This window comes from Nerophis lumbriciformis, linkage group LG07, assembly GCF_033978685.3.
Source record: "Nerophis lumbriciformis linkage group LG07, RoL_Nlum_v2.1, whole genome shotgun sequence".
Classification (NCBI taxonomy): domain Eukaryota; kingdom Metazoa; phylum Chordata; class Actinopteri; order Syngnathiformes; family Syngnathidae; genus Nerophis; species Nerophis lumbriciformis.
The window spans coordinates 7081747-7102500 of record NC_084554.2 but is presented as its reverse complement, the minus strand read 5'-3'; the positions used below and the strand labels follow the sequence as shown (position 1 = coordinate 7102500).

Genomic DNA, 20754 nt, shown 5'->3' with positions numbered 1-20754 from the left:
GTGTCTGTTCCTTTGGTGTGTGTCGCACATTTGCATATTGCTATTTTAGCTGGTAGCTGTACTGCTTCTATTAATTCTTTTTTCTCTCTTTTTTTTAATTTTTTTTTTATCAGTTCTCCAATGTGTTACAGATTTTCCTGTTGACTTTATCATTCCTATATTTTGGCTATCTTTGTATATATTGTGACCTTTTGATCTTTCATTACTTTACATGCTTCTATTAGTGCTTCTAGTTCTGCCGCTTACATTGAGCAATTTGATGGTCATTTGATAGCTTTCAAAATTTTCGTTACTGTAACAACCGCACATTCTGTTCTATTTTTATTTCACAGAATGCTGCTTTAGCTTCTGAATTCCACTCTACAGATGATTACATTTTTTCATTAATTTACTTAAAGGAGCTACTATTTCAGCATAATTTGGTATTCAACTTCTACAATAATTCGTTAATCCTAGAAATTACATCATTTGCTTCTTTATTTGTGGTTTTTCTACTTGTCGTACTTAGTTTTTCTATTTTCCACAATAGTGCGTCCATTTCTGTTTAGAGAACGTCCTAGATTCTTTACTTCTCTTTTGCATAATTGTACTTTTATTTTGCTTATTTTGTGTCTTTCACTATGTAAATTAATTAATAACGCTAATGTTATTTTTCCTCCTAATTCAAATGTTATACATATTACTTTATGCATTTTTTAAGTAATGTTTTAAACTCACTTAACTGTCTATATGCCACTTAATCTATACTTTTAAACTCTGAATTTACATTCTTCCCATTGTTTATGTTTTTTATTTGCAATTATTATTCAACAATATTTAAAACAAACAGTTGTCTATCGCTAGCTGATAGTTTTCCTGATTGCCATACCTCCTTATTTATTTTATGTTATGTCCTTATCTTATCTTAGCTCAACACTCAGATGTATGGTGTTGCAAATGTCTAAAACATAATCTAACTTAAGAATGTTATACTACACTTCAAAGTTAAACCTACTTTAAATTTACATGTAATAAATTCACTTTCACACCTCCCCCACTGCGCCACACACACACACACACACACACACACACGGTGGTGTGTAAGTGCGTGAGTACACTCTTAAGGGCAAAGGTCAGCAACACTTGAGCTTCTCTCCTTTTTTCTTTTTTTTTTTTTCTTCCCTCAGCTAATAAACATGTAACCCACTTTATCATTTTATCATACTATACCTCTCAACTCTTATTATAGTTATTAGTCTAGGTTTTTATTTGTTCCATTATTTAATTATACATATATATATTTGTATATATAAAAGCGCTCTTTATATATCCAAACATACATGTATATCTTCAGTCTACCTTTTCTTCATCTCTTATTTCAATACCCCCATTATCTCTCTTTCGCATTAGTTTATTTCATTTTGCATTCATTCTTATTGATTTTTCCCCATTTCTTCATTTATTTTTACTTTTCTCTCACGTTAGCACTTTGAGATTATTCTCCTATTTGCTTTTTCCTTTAACCTATTTTTATTTTTATTTGAACCTACAGGGTTTTTACACAATTTGTACCTGGAAAGATACACACTTAAACACACACTAACAAACAAACAAACAAACAAACACATTTGCAGCGATCTTACCACCAATGGCATACGCTGACAACATGACTAATTGGTGTCATCTTTTAACAGTCATGCTGAGTTACTTTGATTGTTAATTTTTTTTTTTTTTTTTTTTTTTTTTTCAGGACAGTTTCTTGCAAAATGCCCTTCTCTGCTACAACGCCAACATGTAACCGCTGACGTTGTGGTTGTTGTCTTCTATTTTGGTTTAAATAGATTGTAATAGACCATATTAGATCTGCGTTTCCTTGTGTCCCTCTTTCCATTTTGAGAATTTGGAGTAATCCGTCGCCCCCTACAGAGCCGAAACTTATAAGGATTACTTTTGTTTTTGTTGTAAGATAGTGGTTTAATTTATTATTGTGGTACACGTCGCTTCTACTGGAGATGGTTCCCCAGTGGAGGTGTCTTGCCTAGAGCATCCACAATAACCCACTATTTACTTCTCACAACTTTCATATGGAGTGATAGCCTAATGGCGATTACTCCCACACACTCTCACATTCACACCTTTCAGTATATTGATCTACGGAAATTTCAATGTTTATTACATGTGGACTCCGTCGCCCTCCAGGTTATTGTTTTTTCACGGACAAAATTCAGTTTTTTATTCTGAATAGACCATTTTAGGTCTGTTGGACTCCGACGTCCCCAGGATAATGGTTCACGGATATTTCAAATTATTGTGGGCTCCGACACCCCCTAGTATGTTTGTTTATGGATATTACGGATTCCAGTTTTCGCGGTTCCGTTTACCTGCAGTATATTGGCCTCTTCAGTTTTTATCTTAATTCAGTTTTTATTTAAAATTTTAATACTCACGGACGTTGGACTCCGACGTCCCTCTAATTTGGCCTTTTTACCTGTTAGAGCCTAGGATTTACAGGGTTTGTCTATGCGTCGTAACCCTCAGTCACACGCTTCTTCTTAGTCGTTTCTTTCTTCGTCAATTTAAAACGTACTCACTGCTCTCTGCCTTCCTTCCTGTTGTCCTCGGATTTTCCGTCAGTCTTTCAATTCCAGCCCGAAATGAAGAAAAAGCAGTTCCTCAATCAGGATTTGGTTGCCATGGTCCTCTGGTTTCACTCACTCATGCTGGAATCGTCAGACGTGTTGGAATCCGGCTCGAAGGACCAATTAGATGTCACGTTCAAACACAGGACATCTGTTAAACAAGACAAAAGGCAAGGAATCAAACAGAGACAGAATTAAATTTGGACTCAATTGAGGAGAGACGGCTTCAACCTGTAACCTCTTACAGTGTCTTAGCACGCTCTGACGAAGAAGGTTCTCGTCTCCTCTTTTAATTCAGATGTTCCATGTTCACGCACCAACATATGTCACAATAGGAATGGGGACGTATGTAAAACAGTCATTGTTTTCGGTCGCTTTGAAGTCCAAGAAGAGGACTTCTCGGGCTTGGCTCTTCCTGGATCCAGCTGGGGCAGGTGTTGGAGGACAATGGACAACCCCTCCTGTCTCCTGTCCACAGCAACTTCAAGAAGGCAGCGGGTCGTAAATAGTGTTGACCAAATAGTTGGAAGAGAGTTTGTGAATTACTTCAGAGAGAGTTCGTTTAACACTTCAAAGAGAGTTCCTCCAGGAGTTGAGCACATCCTGCCATCTGTCCGTGCTGAAATCACAGTGGCGTTTCACGAGCTTTCATCCTTTTGTTAGGCCTCGAAATACAGCATTCATAATACAACATTTCTTTTGTGATAACTTACAAACAATTATTCCAACAAATGTGTCAGCTTCTGTTTTTGCCGGACGTCGGAGCACGGCACATCAATTGAGCACAGAGCAGAGCGGATCGTGCGGGACAGGAAGTAGTGTACAAAATACAAAATAAAACACCGGGTTAATTTTCAAAATAAAATGCACTGTGTTTTTGCATTTCTCTCACAGTAGAGGTTTAGATATAAAGTTTATTGTGACTTTGCTATTACTGTGTGGGTTAACAAAATAATAATAATAACATTAATAATAAGAAGAATAATGATTATAATAATAATTATTATTATTATTATTATAATTAATAATAATAATTTCAGAATTCTGGGGATATAAGATGTAGGTTATCTGTTAGGAATATTACCATCTGTATTTAAACTTGATTCATGTTGATTATGCCTGCAGCACAATGCCAACAAAAGAAAGGATAGAGAAAAGGAAGGAGAAGCAGCTAAGGGTAGCAGACCTCTTAATGCATGGCTAAAACCAAGTCTAGCACCATGGAAGCCCTGAATTTACATTGAGGAGCATATTTGGGTGTGGGTGGCCTCCATTCTACAGCCCTCTACTGGCCCCTGGTCCATATTTTTGGGCCTGTATTGCGTTTCAGTTGTTTAGTCTGAGCATTATGTGAGAAAGACCATAAGTTACAACTTGATGGTGTTTTCATCAAGTTAAGGGAAGAAGGACAGATTTTCACATTGAAGTTTTTTCCATTTGGGTATTTATTTTTGTATTTTTTTTCAAAGTTCATGTTGCACTGTTCAATGTTCAATATTAAAGTGCTTATCTTTAACAATAAATAGCCTAATAATAAACCAGTTTTTTGTTGATTTTCATGTCTTCCAAGCCTATGATAATGTGAATTAACTCATTATGACAATAATTTGTTGACACAAAAGAAATGGCAATCACTTTTACCTACAAAGGACACACAGCTAAGTAGTTAGCTTCCTATTAGCAAATTTAATTTTACATTAATTTCCATATTGTGTAAAGGACCAAAAAAAAATGTCCTGCCCTTTTCTGACTTCGAGCCCCTGCTAGAGATGCGCGGATAGGCAATTTATTTCATCCGCAACCGCGTCAGAAAGTCGTCAACCATCCGCCATCCACCCGATGTAACGTTTGATCAGAACTGCACCCGCCCGCCATCCGCCCGTTGTTATATATCTAATATTAATAAAAAAATTTAAAAAAGGATGAAAACTACGCGAATTGCACCTTGTGCAGACAAGATTTTTCGATCGGACACGGAGGAATTAGCGATGTAAAAGACCACGTTGGGACAAAAAAACACAAGTCTAATGCCGTTGCTAGCGATACAAGTGGAAAACTTTCAACGTTTTTCGTCGCCCAAACAGATTCTTTGGATGTGATAAATGCCGAAGTTGTATTTACGGAGGCAATAATTGAGCATGGACTTCCAATCGCACTGGCTGATCACAAGGGACAGTTAATAATGTAATGCAACCTTTAAAAATCATTACGCGGTGATCGCGATCCCAAAAATAAACTTTTCTTGCATGATAATGTCCAGAAAAATTCGCTTTATATTACTATAGAGTCCTTTTAACGAATGAGTTTGATGGTTTATCACAAACCTTAAATGAAAGAAGTCCTTTGTTCTCCTGCACCATGGCCTTGCTTCGTGTTTGGTGCGCAATCCTGTCGGCTGTATTTCACAGCACGACATACTGTTAAAAGGGTTTATACTATTTATGCTTTCAAGTCCAAGTTGAAGAAATCTTGTTAAATGTTGACAGCATAACTACCAAAATACAGAAGTATGTCCTTAATATTTTTGCAGTGCTATTTCTGTTGAAAAGTTCAAATGATTACATTAGAGATGTGATGTGCCACTTTTCAAGTGTCTGATGGCTTAAATTAATTTTCATTAATTTTTCATATTTTGAATTCTTTTGAAAGGCTTACAAAAAAACTACATTTGAATTGTAATTCCATGCTATTGACAGGACTATTAATTTTAATGAAGTTAGCTTACCATGTTTACAGTATGATAATTGTGATAGAAATGTGAATTTTAAGCACAGAATATTTTTTACAATTGAACAAGGCAGTAGATTATACAAGCTTGGACAGAAAGTTAATAATGACACCAATTTTTTTTTTTAATGGAATTGTTTAGTACTGTTTTACCATTTGTTTACTGTAAAAAGTGTTTATACTGTTTATACTTTCAATTAACAAATTGAAGTCTTGTGAAAGGTTGACAGGATAACTGGCATTAACTGTCAAAATCATTTCAAACTATTGAAGTTAGCTTACAGAATAAACATGCCAATCAACCCATTTGATTTTTGCTGTAATATTTTTGTTTTGAAAAGTCACTGTGACTGATAGAAAAGTGATGGTTTTAGCAACATTTTAACCTGTCTGAATGCTAATAATCATTTTGCGTCAGGGGGCGAAGCCCTGAACCCTCCACCAGGACTTTGTCCTGGACCTACCGGGGCCTGCGGCCCTTGGACCCTGGCTACTAGGTTTTTCTGATTTAAAAGTTGGCAGGTATGGTGAGGTTATAAAGCTTTTGCCTGTTAAAGAAAGGAGACTGATCCAATGCAGCACAGACTTGCGCGTGCCACGCTGTCACGACCCAGACGCACACCAGTGCGCAATCATATGGGAGCCGCACTGAGCGCACCTCCAAGCGCGTCTCGCTGCCAGCGATGGCCAGGTATGGGCCCACGCTCCAGCGCCATCCATTTTCAGGGCTAGTTGATTCGGCAGGTGGGTTGTTACACACTCCTTAGCAGGTTCCGACTTCCATGGCCACCGTCCTGCTCTCTATATCAACCAGGGTGAGCCCCACCCCTTTCGTGAGCGCACTGCGCGCGGAGTGACCCCTGTTACGCGCCCCCGGCAACAGGGGTGGCGGGCAGGTAAGCTGCGCGGGCGGAGCGCGCGGAGTGACCCATGTTACGAGCCCCCGGCCACGGGGGTGGCGGGCAGGTAAGCTGCTTACCTGCTGCGCGTGACGCCGGCCGCGGCGAAGGCGGACGAGGCGGGGTGTCGGTGCGGTGGGCGCGGTAGTGACCCTGGACGTGCGTCGGGCCCTTCTCGCGGATCGCCTCAGCTACGGCTCCCGGTGGGGCCCTCTCGGGGGAAGGGGCCTCGGTCCCGGACCCCGGCGAGGCGTCCCTTCTCCGCTCCGTAAAAGTGTCCATCTCTTTTCTTTTCTTTTTCTTCTGTTGTGGCATATGCAGCAGGTGCCTGCTCGTTTTTCGTATGTGGCTAACAACATTTAACTATGTATATATATTTCCGAATTGGTTTAACTGCCACCCGCAAAAAAAAAAAAAAAAAAAAAAAAAAAAAATCTAATTAATCCGCCCGACCCGACCCGCGCGCGGATAAAATCTTATTTTTTTAAATTTCATCCGCCCGATCCGCGGATAATCCACGGACTCCGCGGTTGTGTCCGCAAACCGCGCATCTCTAGCCCCTGCCCCTCTATAATCATGTGCACGTCCCTGAGTGATGGTATTGTAGTCCTCTCAAGAAAGCATCGATACAAATAATGATTGATAGACATAAAGTGGCTACTTATTTTTATTTCCTCCATTATGTCTCCCAAGCGTGAGGCGTCCCTGGTGGGGTAACGGGACACGCTTCGGCCTCGCATGGGTTCGATTCCAGGCCAGGGTTGCATCAGGAAGTTTCATCCTGAGTAAAAAGTCAGCAGAAAGCATTCATGCCATTGACTGGCTGTGGCCAAAGTGCTGAACGTGGGGGAAAAGTGTGAGGCAGACGCTTCTGCTGGCACAATATCAAAGAAAGTGAAAGTGAAATTAGACACGGTGAAGCCAAACATTGACTGCATGCTTGTTTCTAAACGCAGCGACCGTCACGAAAGATAAAGATGGTTTCTTGTGACAAATACATCATTTTTATTATGTTTTGACTTTTATTTTGTCGTAGCTGTCAAAAGTGAACACACTTATCCACATAGGTGAGTAGTAACCAGTTACATTTACTTAGATAAGAAACACAACTTTTACTTTGCTATATAACATTGTTACATTTATTGATATCATAGTTATTTATCATCTATTTAATATTGCTTGTCAAGGCCCTTGCTGGGAATTGTGGTCCCTCTGAAAGAGTATCTTTGTGGGCCCCTCTACCCCATTCATTGCCACCTTCAATTTTTGTCTTCTTTACTCTTCTTGACAGTGCCTGGCGTCATGCACACAATTTGTTTCATTTTCTTTCACGATGGACACTTAACAAGTCAGAGTATTATTATGTAAATGCTGTATTATTATTCAATGACACATTTTACAAGAGCACATGAAACACATCATGATAAGGTAACTAAGGTCATGATTCAGTAGTTATTAAGAACAATGTTTCTTACTGAGTACAAGTTGAATGTGTCACAATACAATTGTGTGTAACACACATGCACAGTCACATCCTTGCTCTACAATCAACTGCCGACTGTTTTTTGTAATGAACTAGTGACTTGTCCAGAGTGTAGCACAGCCAGGTGACAGCTAACGTAGGCTCCAGGGCAGTGGTTCTTAACCTTGTTGGAGGTACTGAACCCCACCAGTTTCATATGCGCATTCACCGAACCCTTCTGTAGTGAAAAAGTAAAATAAAAAATTCTTAATTTAATCTTAATGTATAACTATTAATCATGAAATTATGTTATTATATTAAAGAAATACTAATAAATATATATTTTACATCTTTACATGTTTACATCTCATTGTGCAACATGTGAATGTTTTAGTGGGAACTAAATGCGATATATCGGAAAGGGGTACAAATTATTTCCAAAGCAGGACCCCCACCCAGACATACAATACTAGTACACAGCTCATGAAAAACAATATGTTGTGTTACTGTCATTGTAAGTGGGCCAAAACACTTATTTTAGAAAATAATCCCATGGAAATGACTTCTGTCATTTGATTATAATAATAAAACATTGAACTTGGTATTTAGTCAGGTTTGGGACAGGTGTGCTGCTGGTGTGGCCTCAGTGTGCACATCTAAGTTAAAGTACCAATGATTGTCACACACTAGGTGTGATGAAATTTGTCCTATGCATTTGACTCATCAAATGTTTGTTCAGCCCCTGGGAGGTGAGGGGAGTAGTGAGCAGCAGCGGTGCCACGCTCGGGAATCATTTTTGGTGATTTAACCCCCAATTCCAGCCCTTGATACTGAGTGCCAAGCAGGGAGGTAATGGCTCCCATTTTTATAGTCTTTGGTATGACTCGGCCGAGGTTTGAACTCACAACCTACCCATCTCAGGGCGGACACTCTAACCACCAGGCCACTGAGTAGGTCCACGCATATGGAAAATTAGAGGGAACATTGTTTGGGGGTATCAAACACGGAGGCTCCAGTTTACACGAGGACCACTTTATGTACCTTCTTTCAAAAACCTCCGCTCCACTCCAACGTGTCATCACTTCCGCTCTTAGCGCCTTCAAAATAAGAGCTCAAGGCATATACTGTATAACAGCGCATAACAGGAACTTAACATCACAAAGAGGAAAGCCCATAAAAATAGGTTACAAAAGTTATTTAATAAGAAGCCAAAAAGTGCAAAAACAATAATGTTCGTGTTGGAGGAGTTGTGAATTAGGTACACCTGCAGTCTGTAGGTGTACCTAATGTTGTGGCCCTGCAGTCATTCACAACTCCTCCAACACGAACATTATTGTTTTTGCACTTTTTGGCTTCTTATGAAATAACTTTTTTAAATAGATTCAATCTTGCACGTGGAAAGTTTAAGTGTGGGCTTTAGTTGATATAACAATTCTACGGCGGGGGTGCAGGAGGCGGGATTACTGCGAGCCTCAGCCAGTGCGTCTTTTGCAGCCGTTTTATGATCGCTCAGCACAAGAAATACGTTACACACATACAGTTGTTGACAAAATACACTGTACATTATATACCTCAGCTAACTAAACTATGGAAATGTATAATATAATTCATATAGCAATACGGTTTCACTGCACAGCAGGCCAGCAGTTAGCCGAGTCCGCAATCCATGTTGAGGCACTGAGTGACGTGCCTCAACTGGCTGCTGTTCACCGCTCCGTCTCTTCTCAGTATTTGAATGGCAAATGTGAAAATTCAGCGATTTTGAATAAAAATAATCGAAAACTGGTGAAGTTAAATGGAAAATGACTTTATAGTATAATCACTGAATACATATAACAATTTAATTAATTTGTTTTCTTTTTACATTTTTTTTCTTTCAATGAGGCAGGTGAGGCGAGGCCTCACCTGCCTCTAGTGACCGCACGTCACTGGATTATAATATAATAAGACATAATAACAATGTGTGTTCTGGATCTAAATTAATTCATGGAAAATAAATTGTTAAACAATGAATCTTTTTAGTGAGGTAGCATCTTCTATTTTTCACCCAAAAACTAATCTACTTAGGTGTACAAATAAAGTCTTACTTATTAATTGTATCATATTTATTAACAAGATTGTGTAACACAAACAACAACAATATGTGACGTTAGAAAATGTGCCGACTATTAAAATTGTCATTTTGAATTTGCGTACAGGATGTAGAATGACAATGATCTCGACCCACCATTAAAACAAACGGGAAGATTGGAGCATGTGGAAGGAAGTTATGACTGTTATAATGTTCCACCACAAGGGGGCGATGTCGGTGTCGATATCAATGACTAGTCATGATCAGACCCCGACTGAAGGGCCTAATATCAGTTTGCAAGGAGATCCAAACATCTAAAGAGAAGTAACGACAATTTGATGGTTGATGGCGAGGGGCAGTTTTCGCCGCCACCAATGAATACCAACAGGTACTGACCCATTATGCACGACAGGGTGTCATCATCGTCATGTGTACCAACTCTGATTGCAATCTAAGTTTGTGGAGCCAAGTTATATTTCTCTATCTTCTTGTTATGGGACATTCATCCTCTGCTGTTGCCATTTCTAATATAAAGTAGTGTAAAGTTCTTACTTATATCTGTCAGTAAAGTCGCCATGAAAGCGCTAAAACATACCGGTGTCGTGAGTTTACATTATTCACCCAAGGAACTTTAGTTATTAGAGAACTCCGGTCGAACGGTTTTTCACGGGACACCTTGTTGTTGTTTCCGGATGAGGAGATGCTGCTCCGTTATTGATTGAAGTAAAGTCCGAATGTCATTAAAACAGTTAGCGCCATCTTTTGACACTTCTTCCACTCCCGTCCTTGCACGCTACACCGCTACAACAAAGATGACGGGGAGAAGACGCTGCTGAAGGTGAGCCACGTAAATAAGACCGCTCACAAAATGCCACATCCGGAAGCGACTGTCAGAAATCGACTTGAAGATGATGTGTAAAACATGTAAAACATCATCTATGCAACATTTTGACCAAAGAACCACCATCACATGTTATGTAGACCACAAGGAAGTCTTTTACATTTAGAAAAATGTAATGCGCCTTGGGGGTGGATGAGATCCGCCCGGAGTTCCTTAAGGCTCTGGATGCTGTGGGGCTGTCTTGGTTGACAAGACTCTGCAACATCGCATGGACATCGGGGGCGGTACCTCTGGATTGGCCCGACCGGGGTGGTGGTTCCTCTCTTTAAGAAGGGAAACGGGAGGGTGTGTTACAACTATCGTGGGATCACACTCCTCAGCCTTCCCGGTAAGGTCTATTCAGGTGTACTGGAGAGGAGGCTACGCCGGATAGTCGAACCTCGGATTCAAGAGGAACAATGTGGTTTTCGTCCTGGTCGTGGAACTGTGGACCAGCTCTATACTCTCGGCAGGGTCCTTGAGGGTGCATGGGAGTTTGCCCAACCAGTCTACATGTGCTTTGCGGACTTGGAGAAGGCATTCGACCGTGTCCTTCGGGAAGTCCTGTGGGGAGTGCTCAGAGAGTATGGGGTAACGGACTGTCTTATTGTGGCGGTTCGCGCCCTGTATAATCAGTGTCAGAGCTTGGTCCGCATTGCCGGCAGTAAGTCGGACTCGTTTCCAGTGAGAGTTGGTCTCCGCCAAGGCTGCCCTTTGTCACCGATTCTGTTCATAACCTTTATGGACAGAATTTCTAGGCGCAGTCAGGGCGTTGAGGGGATCTGGTTTGGTGGCTGCAGGATTAGGTCTCTGCTTTTTGCAGATGATGTGGTCCTGATGGCTTCATCTGGCCAGGATCTTCAGCTCTCACTGGATCGGTTTGCAGCCGAGTGGGAATCAGCACCTCCAAGTCCGAGTCCATGGTTCTCGCCCGGAAAAGGGTGGAGTGCCATCTCCGGGTTGGGGAGAAGATCTTGTCCCAAGTGGAGGAGTTCAAGTACCTCGGAGTCTTGTTCACGAGTGGGGGAAGAGTGAATCGTGAGATCGACAGGCGGATCGGTGCGGCGTCTTCAGTAATGCGGACGCTGTATCGATCTGTTGTGGTGAAGAAGGAGCCGAGCCGGAAGGCAAAGCTCTCGATTTACCGGTCGATCTACGTTCCTATCCTCACCTATGGTCATGAGCTTTGGGTTATGACCGAAAGGACCCGGCCGAATGAGTTTCCTCCGCCGGGTGGCGGGGCTCTCCCTTAGAGATAGGGTGAGAAGCTCTGTCATCCGGGGGGAGCTCAAAGTAAAGCCGCTGCTCCTCCACATCGAGAGGAGCCAGATGAGGTGGTTCGGGCATCTGGTCAGGATGCCACCCGAACGCCTCCCTAGGGAGGTGTTTAGGGCACGTCCGACCGGTAGGAGGACACGGGGAAGACCCAGGACACGTCGGGAAGACTATATATCCCGGCTGGCCTGGGAACACCCCGGGATCCCCCGGGAGGAGCTGGACGAAGTGGCTGGGGAGAGGGAAGTCTGGGCTTCCCTGCTTAGGCTGCTGCACCCGCGACCCGACCTCGGATAAGCGGAAGAAGATGGATGGATGGATGGATAATGCGCCTTATGTATGAAAATAGACCTGACTAGACCCGCTCATCGGCAGTGCGCCTTATAATCCGGTGCGCCCTACGGTCCGGAAAATACGGCAAGTAAATGGTCATCGGGAAAATATCTTTATTTGTGTGGTTGTTAGCTCCAGGAACATTACATTCATGTCTGACAAAGCGCAAATACTGAAGAGATGAGGCTGATATCGAAAAGTGTTGAAATGCACTGAGCAACAACAATTAGCTTTTGCAAGCTGCCAATGTTTTATAAAAAAAAAAAAAGGTAGATTATTTCTGCATAAAGTGCTAAAACTAAATTATGTTCCCCGTGCTTCGTTCGAGTAACTAAAGAAGGCAAAAAAAAAAAGCTTGGCATTTGAAGTAAATGTAATTCCCACTTACTGACCTGCCTTGGTCCTGGTCCTGCAGTCTGGGGCTGGCGAGGCCTGCAGGCACGTCATTGCTACAAAGGCAGTCGTTGAAAAATGCAGAGTTTTTCCACTTGTTCATGCAGAGAGTGACATATTTCAGGTGCCATTCGAAGGGTTTTATAATTGAGATCGGCACCAAAATCGAGGTCAAAAGTATCTTTGACAAAAAAAACAAAAAACAGACGGGATTATCTTATTTTAAGTACGAAACCCTAAAGCAGTGAAGTTGTCACGTTGTGTAAATGGTAAATAAAAAGAGAATACAACAAATCCTTTTCAACTTATATTCAATTGAAAAGACGGCAAAGACAAGATACTTAACGTTCCAACTGGTAAACTTAATTTTTTGCAAATATTAGCTCATTTGGAATTGTTTCAAAAAAGCTGGCACAAGTGGCAAAAAAGAGTGAGAAAGTTGAGGAATGCTCATCAAACACTTATTTGGAACATCCCACAGGTGAACAGGCTAATTGGGAACAGGTGGGTGCCATGATTGGGTATACAAGCAGCTTCCATGAAATGCTCAGTCGTTCACCAACAAGGACGGGGCGAGGGTCACCGCTTTGTCAACAAATGCGTGAGCAAATTGTTTAAGAACAACATTTCTCAACCAGCTATTGCAAGGAATTTCGGGATTTCACCATCTAAGGTCTGTAACATCATCAAAAATGTTCAGAAAATCTGGAGAAATCACTGCACGTAAGCGATGATATTACGGACCTTCGATCCCTCATGCGGTACTGCGTCAAGAAGCGACATCAGTGTGTAAAGGATATCACCACATGGGCTCAGGAACACTTCAGAAAACCACTGTCAGTAACTGCAGTTCGCCGCTACGTCTGTAAGTGCAAGTTAAAACTCTACTGTGAAAAGCGAAAGCCATTTATCAACAACACCAACTGGGCCTGAGCTCATCTAAGATGGACTCATGCAAAGCGGAAAAGTGTTCTGTGGTCTGACGAGTCCACATTTCATATTGTTTTTGGAAACTGTGGACGTCGTGTCCTCTGGACCAAAGAGGAAAAGAACCATCTGGAATAACTTAAGCTGTACATCAAGCAAGAATGGGAAATAATTCCACCCGAAGAGCTTCAAAAATGTGTCTCCTCAGTTCCCAAGCGTTTACTGAGTGTTGTTAAAAGGAAAGGCCATGTGACACAGTGGTGAACATGTCCCTGTGACAACTTTTTTGCAATGTGTTGCTGCCAATAAATTCTAAGTTAATGATTATTTGCCAAAAAAAAAAAGCAAATTATTGTATTCTGTTTTTATTTACGAATTACACAAAGAGACAACTTCACTGGTTTTGGGTTTTGTAATATAGCTCAGATTCTAGAATGCATATTATGAGACAAGCAAATTGGCTTAACATAAAAAAGCCAAGGAACAAAAAAGGTCCTTCCGGTCAAAAGTAAGCACTTTTGGCCTTAATTTCAGATTTTCATTATTGCACCCAGGTTGAATCGAGGCAACTTTCAATGCCTGGCTGGCGGTCGACTGACACACCCTCCACCGTCGACTAGTAGCTCGCGATCGACGTAATGGGCACCTCTGTTTTAGTGGGATTACATTATTCACCTCCAAGTCCGAGTCCATGGTTCTAGCCCGGAAAAGGGTGGAATGGGGAGGAGACCCTGCCCCAAGTGGAGGAGTTCAAGTACCTCGGAGTCTTGTTCACGAGTGAGGGAAGAGTGGATCGTGAGATCGACAGGCGGATCGGTGCGGCGTCTTCAGTAATGCGGACGCTGTATCGATCCGTTGTGGTGAAGAAGGAGCTGAGCCGGAAGGCAAAGCTCTCAATTTACCGGTCGATCTACGTTCCCATCCTCACCTATGGTCATGAGCTTTGGGTTATGACCGAAAGGACAAGATCACGAGTTTCCTCCGCCGGGTGGCGGGGCTCTCCCTTAGAGATAGGGTGAGAAGTTCTGCCATCCTGGAGGAGCTCAAAGTAAAGCCGCTGCTCCTCCACATGGAGAGGAGCCAGATGAGGTGGTTCAGGCATCTGGTCAGGATGCCACCTGAACGCCTCCCTAGGGAGGTGTTTAGGGCACGTCCGACCGGTAGGAGGCCAAGAAGGAAGACCCAGGACACGTTGGGAAGACTATGTCTCCCGGCTGGCCTGGGAACGCCTCGAGATCCCCCGGGAAGAGCTGGACGAAGTGGCTGGGGAGAGGGAAGTCTGGGCTTCCCTGCTTAGACCTCGGATAAGCGGAAGAAGATGGATGGATGGATGGATGGACATTATCCACCCACGGACGTTCCCATCCTCACCTATGGTCATGAGCTTTGGGTTATGACCGAAAGGACAAGATCACGAGTTTCCTCCGCCGGGTGGCGGGTCTCTCCCTTAGAGATAGGGTGAGAAGCTCTGCCATCCTGGAGGAGCTCAAAGTAAAGCCGCTGCTCCTCCACATGGACAGGAGCCAGATGAGGTGGTTCGGGCATCTGGTTAGGATGCCACCCGAACGCCTCCCTAGGGAGGTGTTTTGGGCACGTCCGACCGGTAGGAGGCCACAGGGAAGACCCAGGACACGTTGGGAAGACTATGTCTCCCGGCTGGTCTGGGAACGCCTCGGGATCCCCCCGGGAAGAGCTGGACGAAGTGGCTGGGGAGAGGAAAGTCTGGGCTTCCCTGCTTAGACCTTGGATAAGCGGAAGAAGATGGATGGATGGATGGATGGACATTATCCACCCACGGACGTTCCCATCCTCACCTATGGTCATGAGCTTTGGGTTATGACCGAAAGGACAAGATCACGAGTTTCCTCCGCCGGGTGGCGGGTCTCTCCCTTAGAGATAGGGTGAGAAGCTCTGCCATCCTGGAGGAGCTCAAAGTAAAGCCGCTGCTCCTCCACATGGACAGGAGCCAGATGAGGTGGTTCGGGCATCTGGTTAGGATGCCACCCGAACGCCTCCCTAGGGAGGTGTTTAGGGCACGTCCGACCGGTAGGAGGACACGGGGAAGACCCAGGACACGTCGGGAAGACTATATATCCCGGCTGGCCTGGGAACACCCCGGGATCCCCCGGGAGGAGCTGGACGAAGTGGCTGGGGAGAGGGAAGTCTGGGCTTCCCTGCTTAGGCTGCTGCACCCGCGACCCGACCTCGGATAAGCGGAAGAAGATGGATGGATGGATGGATGGATGGATAATGCGCCCTATGTATGAAAATAGACCTGACTAGACCCGCTCATCGGCAGTGCGCCTTATAATCCGGTGCGCCCTACGGTCCGGAAAATACGGCAAGTAAATGGTCATCGGGAAAATATCTTTATTTGTGTGGTTGTTAGCTCCAGGAACATTACATTCATGTCTGACAAAGCGCAAATACTGAAGAGATGAGGCTGATATCGAAAAGTGTTGAAATGCACTGAGCAACAACAATTAGCTTTTGCAAGCTGCCAATGTTTTATAAAAAAAAAAAGGGTAGATTATTTCTGCATAAAGTGCTAAAACTAAATTATGTTCCCCGTGCTTTGTTCGAGTAACTAAAGAAGGCAAAAAAAAAAAAAAGCTTGGCATCTGAAGTAAATGTAATTCCCACTTACTGACCTGCCTTGGTCCTGGTCCTGCAGTCTGGGGCTGGCGAGGCCTGCAGGCACGTCATTGCTACAAAGGCAGTCGTTGAAAAATGCAGAGTTTTTCCACTTGTTCATGCAGAGTGCGACATATTTCAGGTGCCATTCGAAGGGTTTTATAATTGAGATCGGCACCAAAATCGAGGTCAAAAGTATCTTTGACAAAAAAACAAAAAAAAACAGACAGATTATCTTATTTTAAGTACGAAACCCTAAAGCAGTGAAGTTGTCACGTTGTGTAAATGGTAAATAAAAACAGAATACAACAAATCCTTTTCAACTTATATTCAATTGAAAAGACGGCAAAGACAAGATACTTAACGTTCCAACTGGTAAACTTAATTTTTTGCAAATATTAGCTCATTTGGAATTGTTTCAAAAAAGCTGGCACAAGTGGCAAAAAAGACTGAGAAAGTTGAGGAATGCTCATCAAACACTTATTTGGAACATCCCACAGGTGAACAGGCTAATTGGGAACAGGTGGGTGCCATGATTGGGTATACAAGCAGCTTCCACGAAATGCTCAGTCGTTCACCAACAAGGACGGGGCGAGGGTCACCGCTTTGTCAACAAATGCGTGAGCAAATTGTTTAAGAACAACATTTCTCAACCAGCTATTGCAAGGAATTTCGGGATTTCACCATCTAAGGTCTGTAACATCATCAAAATGTTCAGAAAATCTGGAGAAATCACTGCACGTAAGCGATGATATTACGGACCTTCGATCCCTCAGGCGGTACTGCGTCAAGAAGCGACATCAGTGCGTAAAGGATATCACCACATGGGCTCAGGAACACTTCAGAAAACCACTGTCAGTAACTGCAGTTCGCCGCTACGTCTGTAAGTGCAAGTTAAAACTCTACTGTGAAAAGCGAAAGCCATTTATCAACAACACCCACTGGGCCTGAGCTCATCTAAGATGGACTCATGCAAAGTGGAAAAGTGTTCTGTGGTCTGACGAGTCCACATTTCATATTGTTTTTGGAAACTGTGGACGTCGTGTCCTCTGGACCAAAGAGGAAAAGAACCATCCGGAACAACTTAAGCTGTACATCAAGCAAGAATGGGAAATAATTCCACCTGAAGAGCTTCAAAAATGTGTCTCCTCAGTTCCCAAGCGTTTACTGAGTGTTGTTAAAAGGAAAGGCCATGTAACACAGTGGTAAAAATGCCCCTGTGACAACTTTTTTGCAATGTGTTGCTGCCATTAAATTCTAAGTTAATGATTATTATCTGTTTTTATTTACGAATTACACAAAGAGACAACTTCACTGGTTTTGGGTTTTGTAATATAGCTCAGATTCTAGAATGCATATTATGAGACAAGCAAATTGGCTTAACATAAAAAAGCAAGGAACAAAAAAGGTCCTTCCGGTCAAAAGTAAGCACTTTTGGCCTTAATTTCAGATTTTCATTATTGCACCCAGGTTGAATCGAGGCAACTTTCAATGCCTAGCTGGCGGTCGACTGACACACCCTCCACCGTCGACTAGTAGCTCGCGATCGACGTAATGGGCACCTCTGTTTTATTCACCTCCAAGTCCGAGTCCATGGTTCTAGCCCGGAAAAGGGTGGAATGGGGAGGAGACCCTGCCCCAAGTGGAAGAGTTCAAGTACCTCGGAGTCTTGTTCACGAGTGAGGGAAGAGTGGATTGTGAGATCGACAGGCGGATCGGTGCGGCGTCTTCAGTAATGCGGACGCTGTATCGATCCGTTGTGGTGAAGAAGGAGCTGAGCCGGAAGGCAAAGCTCTCAATTTACCGGTCGATCTACGTTCCCATCCTCACCTATGGTCATGAGCTTTGGGTTATGACCGAAAGGACAAGATCACGGGTACAAGCGGCCGAAATGACTTTCCTCCGCCGGGTGGCGGGGCTCTTGAGGGTACATGGGAGTTTTCCCAACCAGTCTACATGTGCTTTGTGGACTTGGAGAAGGCATTCGACCGTGTACCCCGGGAAGTCCTGTGGAGAGTGCTCAGAGAGTATGGGGTATCGGACTGTCTGATTGTGGCGGTTCGCGCCCTGTATAATCAGTGTCAGAGCTTGGTCCGCATTGCCGGCAGTAAGTCGGACTCGTTTCCAGTGAGGGTTGGACTCTGCCAAGGCTGCCCTTTGTCACCGATTCTGTTCATAACCTTTATGGACAGAATTTCTAGGCGCAGTCAAGGCGTTGAGGGGATCTGGTTTGGTGGCTGCAGGATTAGGTCTCTGCTTTTTGCAGATGATGTGGTCCTGATGGCTTCGTCTGGCCAAGATCTTCAGCTCTCACTGGATCGGTTCGCAGCCGAGTGTGAAGCGACTGGGATGGGAATCAGCACCTCCAAGTCCGAGTCCATGGTTCTCGCCCGGAAAAGGGTGGAGTGCCATCTCCGGGTTGGGGAGGAGATCTTGCCCCAAGTGGAGGAGTTCAAGTACCTCGGAGTCTTGTTCACGAGTGGGGGAAGAGTGGATCGTGATATCGATAGGCGGATCAGTGCGGCGTCTTCAGTAATGCGGACGCTGTATCGATCCGTTGTGGTGAAGAAGGAGCCGAGCCGGAAGGCAAAGCTCTCGATTTACCGGTCGATCTACGTTCCCATCCTCACCTATGGTCATGAGCTTTGGGTTATGACCGAAAGGACAAGATCACGGGTACAAGCGGCCCAAATGACTTTCCTACGCCGGGTGGCGGGTCTCTCCCTTAGAGATAGGGTGAGAAGCTCTGCCATCCTGGAGGAGCTCAAAGTAAAGCCGTTGCTCCTCCACATGGCGAGGAGCCAGATGAGGTGGTTCGGGCATCTGGTCAGGATGCCACCCGAACGCCTCCCTACGGAGGTGTTTTGGGCACGTCCGACCGGTAGGAGGCCACGAGGAAGACCCAGGACACGTTGGGAAGACTATGTCTCACGGCTGGCCTGGGAACGCCTCGGGATCCCCCCGGGAAGAGCTGGACGAAGTGGCTGGGGAGAGGGAAGTCTGGGCTTCCCTGCTTAGACCTCGGATAAGCAGAAGAAGATGGATGGATTGATGGACATTATCCACCCACGGACGTTCCCATCCTCACCTATGGTCATGAGCTTTGGGTTATGACCGAAAGGACAAGATCACGGGTACAAGCGGCCCAAATGACTTTCCTACGCCGGGTGGCGGGTCTCTCCCTTAGAGATAGGGTGAGAAGCTCTGCCATCCTGGAGGAGCTCAAAGTAAAGCCGCTGCTCCTCCACATGGAGAGGAGCCAGATGAGGTGGTTCGGGCATCTGGTTAGGATGCCACCCGAACGCCTCCCTAGGGAGGTGTTTTGGGCACGTCCGACCGGTAGGAGGCCACGAGGAAGACCCAGGACACGTTGGGAAGACTATGTCTCACGGCTGGCCTGGGAACGCCTCGGGAACCCCCCGGGAAGAGCTGGACGAAGTGGCTGGGGAGAGAGAAGTCTGGGCTTCCCTGCTTAGACCTCGGATAAGCGGAAGAAGATGGATGGATGGATGGACATTATCCACCCACGGACGTTCCCATCCTCACCTATGGTCATGAGCTTTGGGTTATGACCGAAAGGACAAGATCACGGGTACAAGCGGCCCAAATGACTTTCCTACGCCGGGTGGCGGGTCTCTCCCTTAGAGATAGGGTGAGAAGCTCTGCCATCCTGGAGGAGCTCAAAGTAAAGCCGCTGCTCCTCCACATGGACAGGAGCCAGATGAGGTGGTTCGGGCATCTGGTTAGAATGCCACCCGAACGCCTCCCTAGGGAGGTGTTTTGGGCACGTCCGACCGGTAGGAGGCCACAGGGAAGACCCAGGACACGTTGGGAAGACTATGTCTCCCGGCTGGTCTGGGAACGCCTCGGGATCACCCCGGGAAGAGCTGGACGAAGTGGCTGGGGAGAGGAAAGTCTGGGCTTCCCTGCTTAGACCTCGGATAAGCGGAAGAAGATAGATGGATGGATGGACATTATCCACCCACGGAACTTTTGTTATTGCTAGAGTTCCGGTCGGACGGGTTTTCACGCGACACATTTCCAGCGTTGTGTGTTACGTTAAGAAGCCACGGATGTATAGATTCTGCTGGATTGCCTGATAAGAACACAAAGTTAGCCCCATCTTTGGACACTTCTCCTTAGACTCCTTGTGCAACAGTTTAAGAACCACATTTCTAAACGCTACAATATGTTAGTAAAACGTGAGAAAATTAATGTTTAAAAACGCCTGGTTTCCACGGACATTTCACACGGCTGAAATAAGGAGAAACGTCTTCAACGAAGACGGACTCCAGTTGCCTCGATTGAACCTTTGCGGACTACCATGACTAGGATGACTGAGGTTCTACATGGACATAATTGATATTGTTGAATGTAAACAAGTGATGTGCATCAATGAAACTTTGTTGGAAATGTACGCCATTACCACTTTGTCTTCTTCCACCTTCTTGTCACGTGCTTGGTGGTTCTGCCTACAAAAAAGGATTGTGCTCCGAATCCCAAAAGCTACGTCCGTCAAGTACAATCGCCTCCCA

At 44.4% G+C, this 20754-nt stretch overlaps 1 protein-coding gene across 1 annotated transcript in view; it reads right to left on the bottom strand.

Annotated features, from left to right (window-relative positions):
- The window catches only part of LOC133621880 (major histocompatibility complex class I-related gene protein-like), a 23383-nt gene extending 7092 nt beyond the window's left edge, over nucleotides 1–16291 (bottom strand). Inside the window, exons 1-2 of the mRNA XM_072913585.1 lie at nucleotides 16237–16291; nucleotides 12658–12714 (exon numbers count right to left, since the gene is read on the bottom strand). Coding sequence (XP_072769686.1) covers nucleotides 12658–12714; nucleotides 16237–16291 — 112 coding nt within the window. The remainder of the gene's footprint in view (nucleotides 1–12657; nucleotides 12715–16236) is intronic.
- Between the last annotated feature and the right edge of the window lie 4463 nt (nucleotides 16292–20754).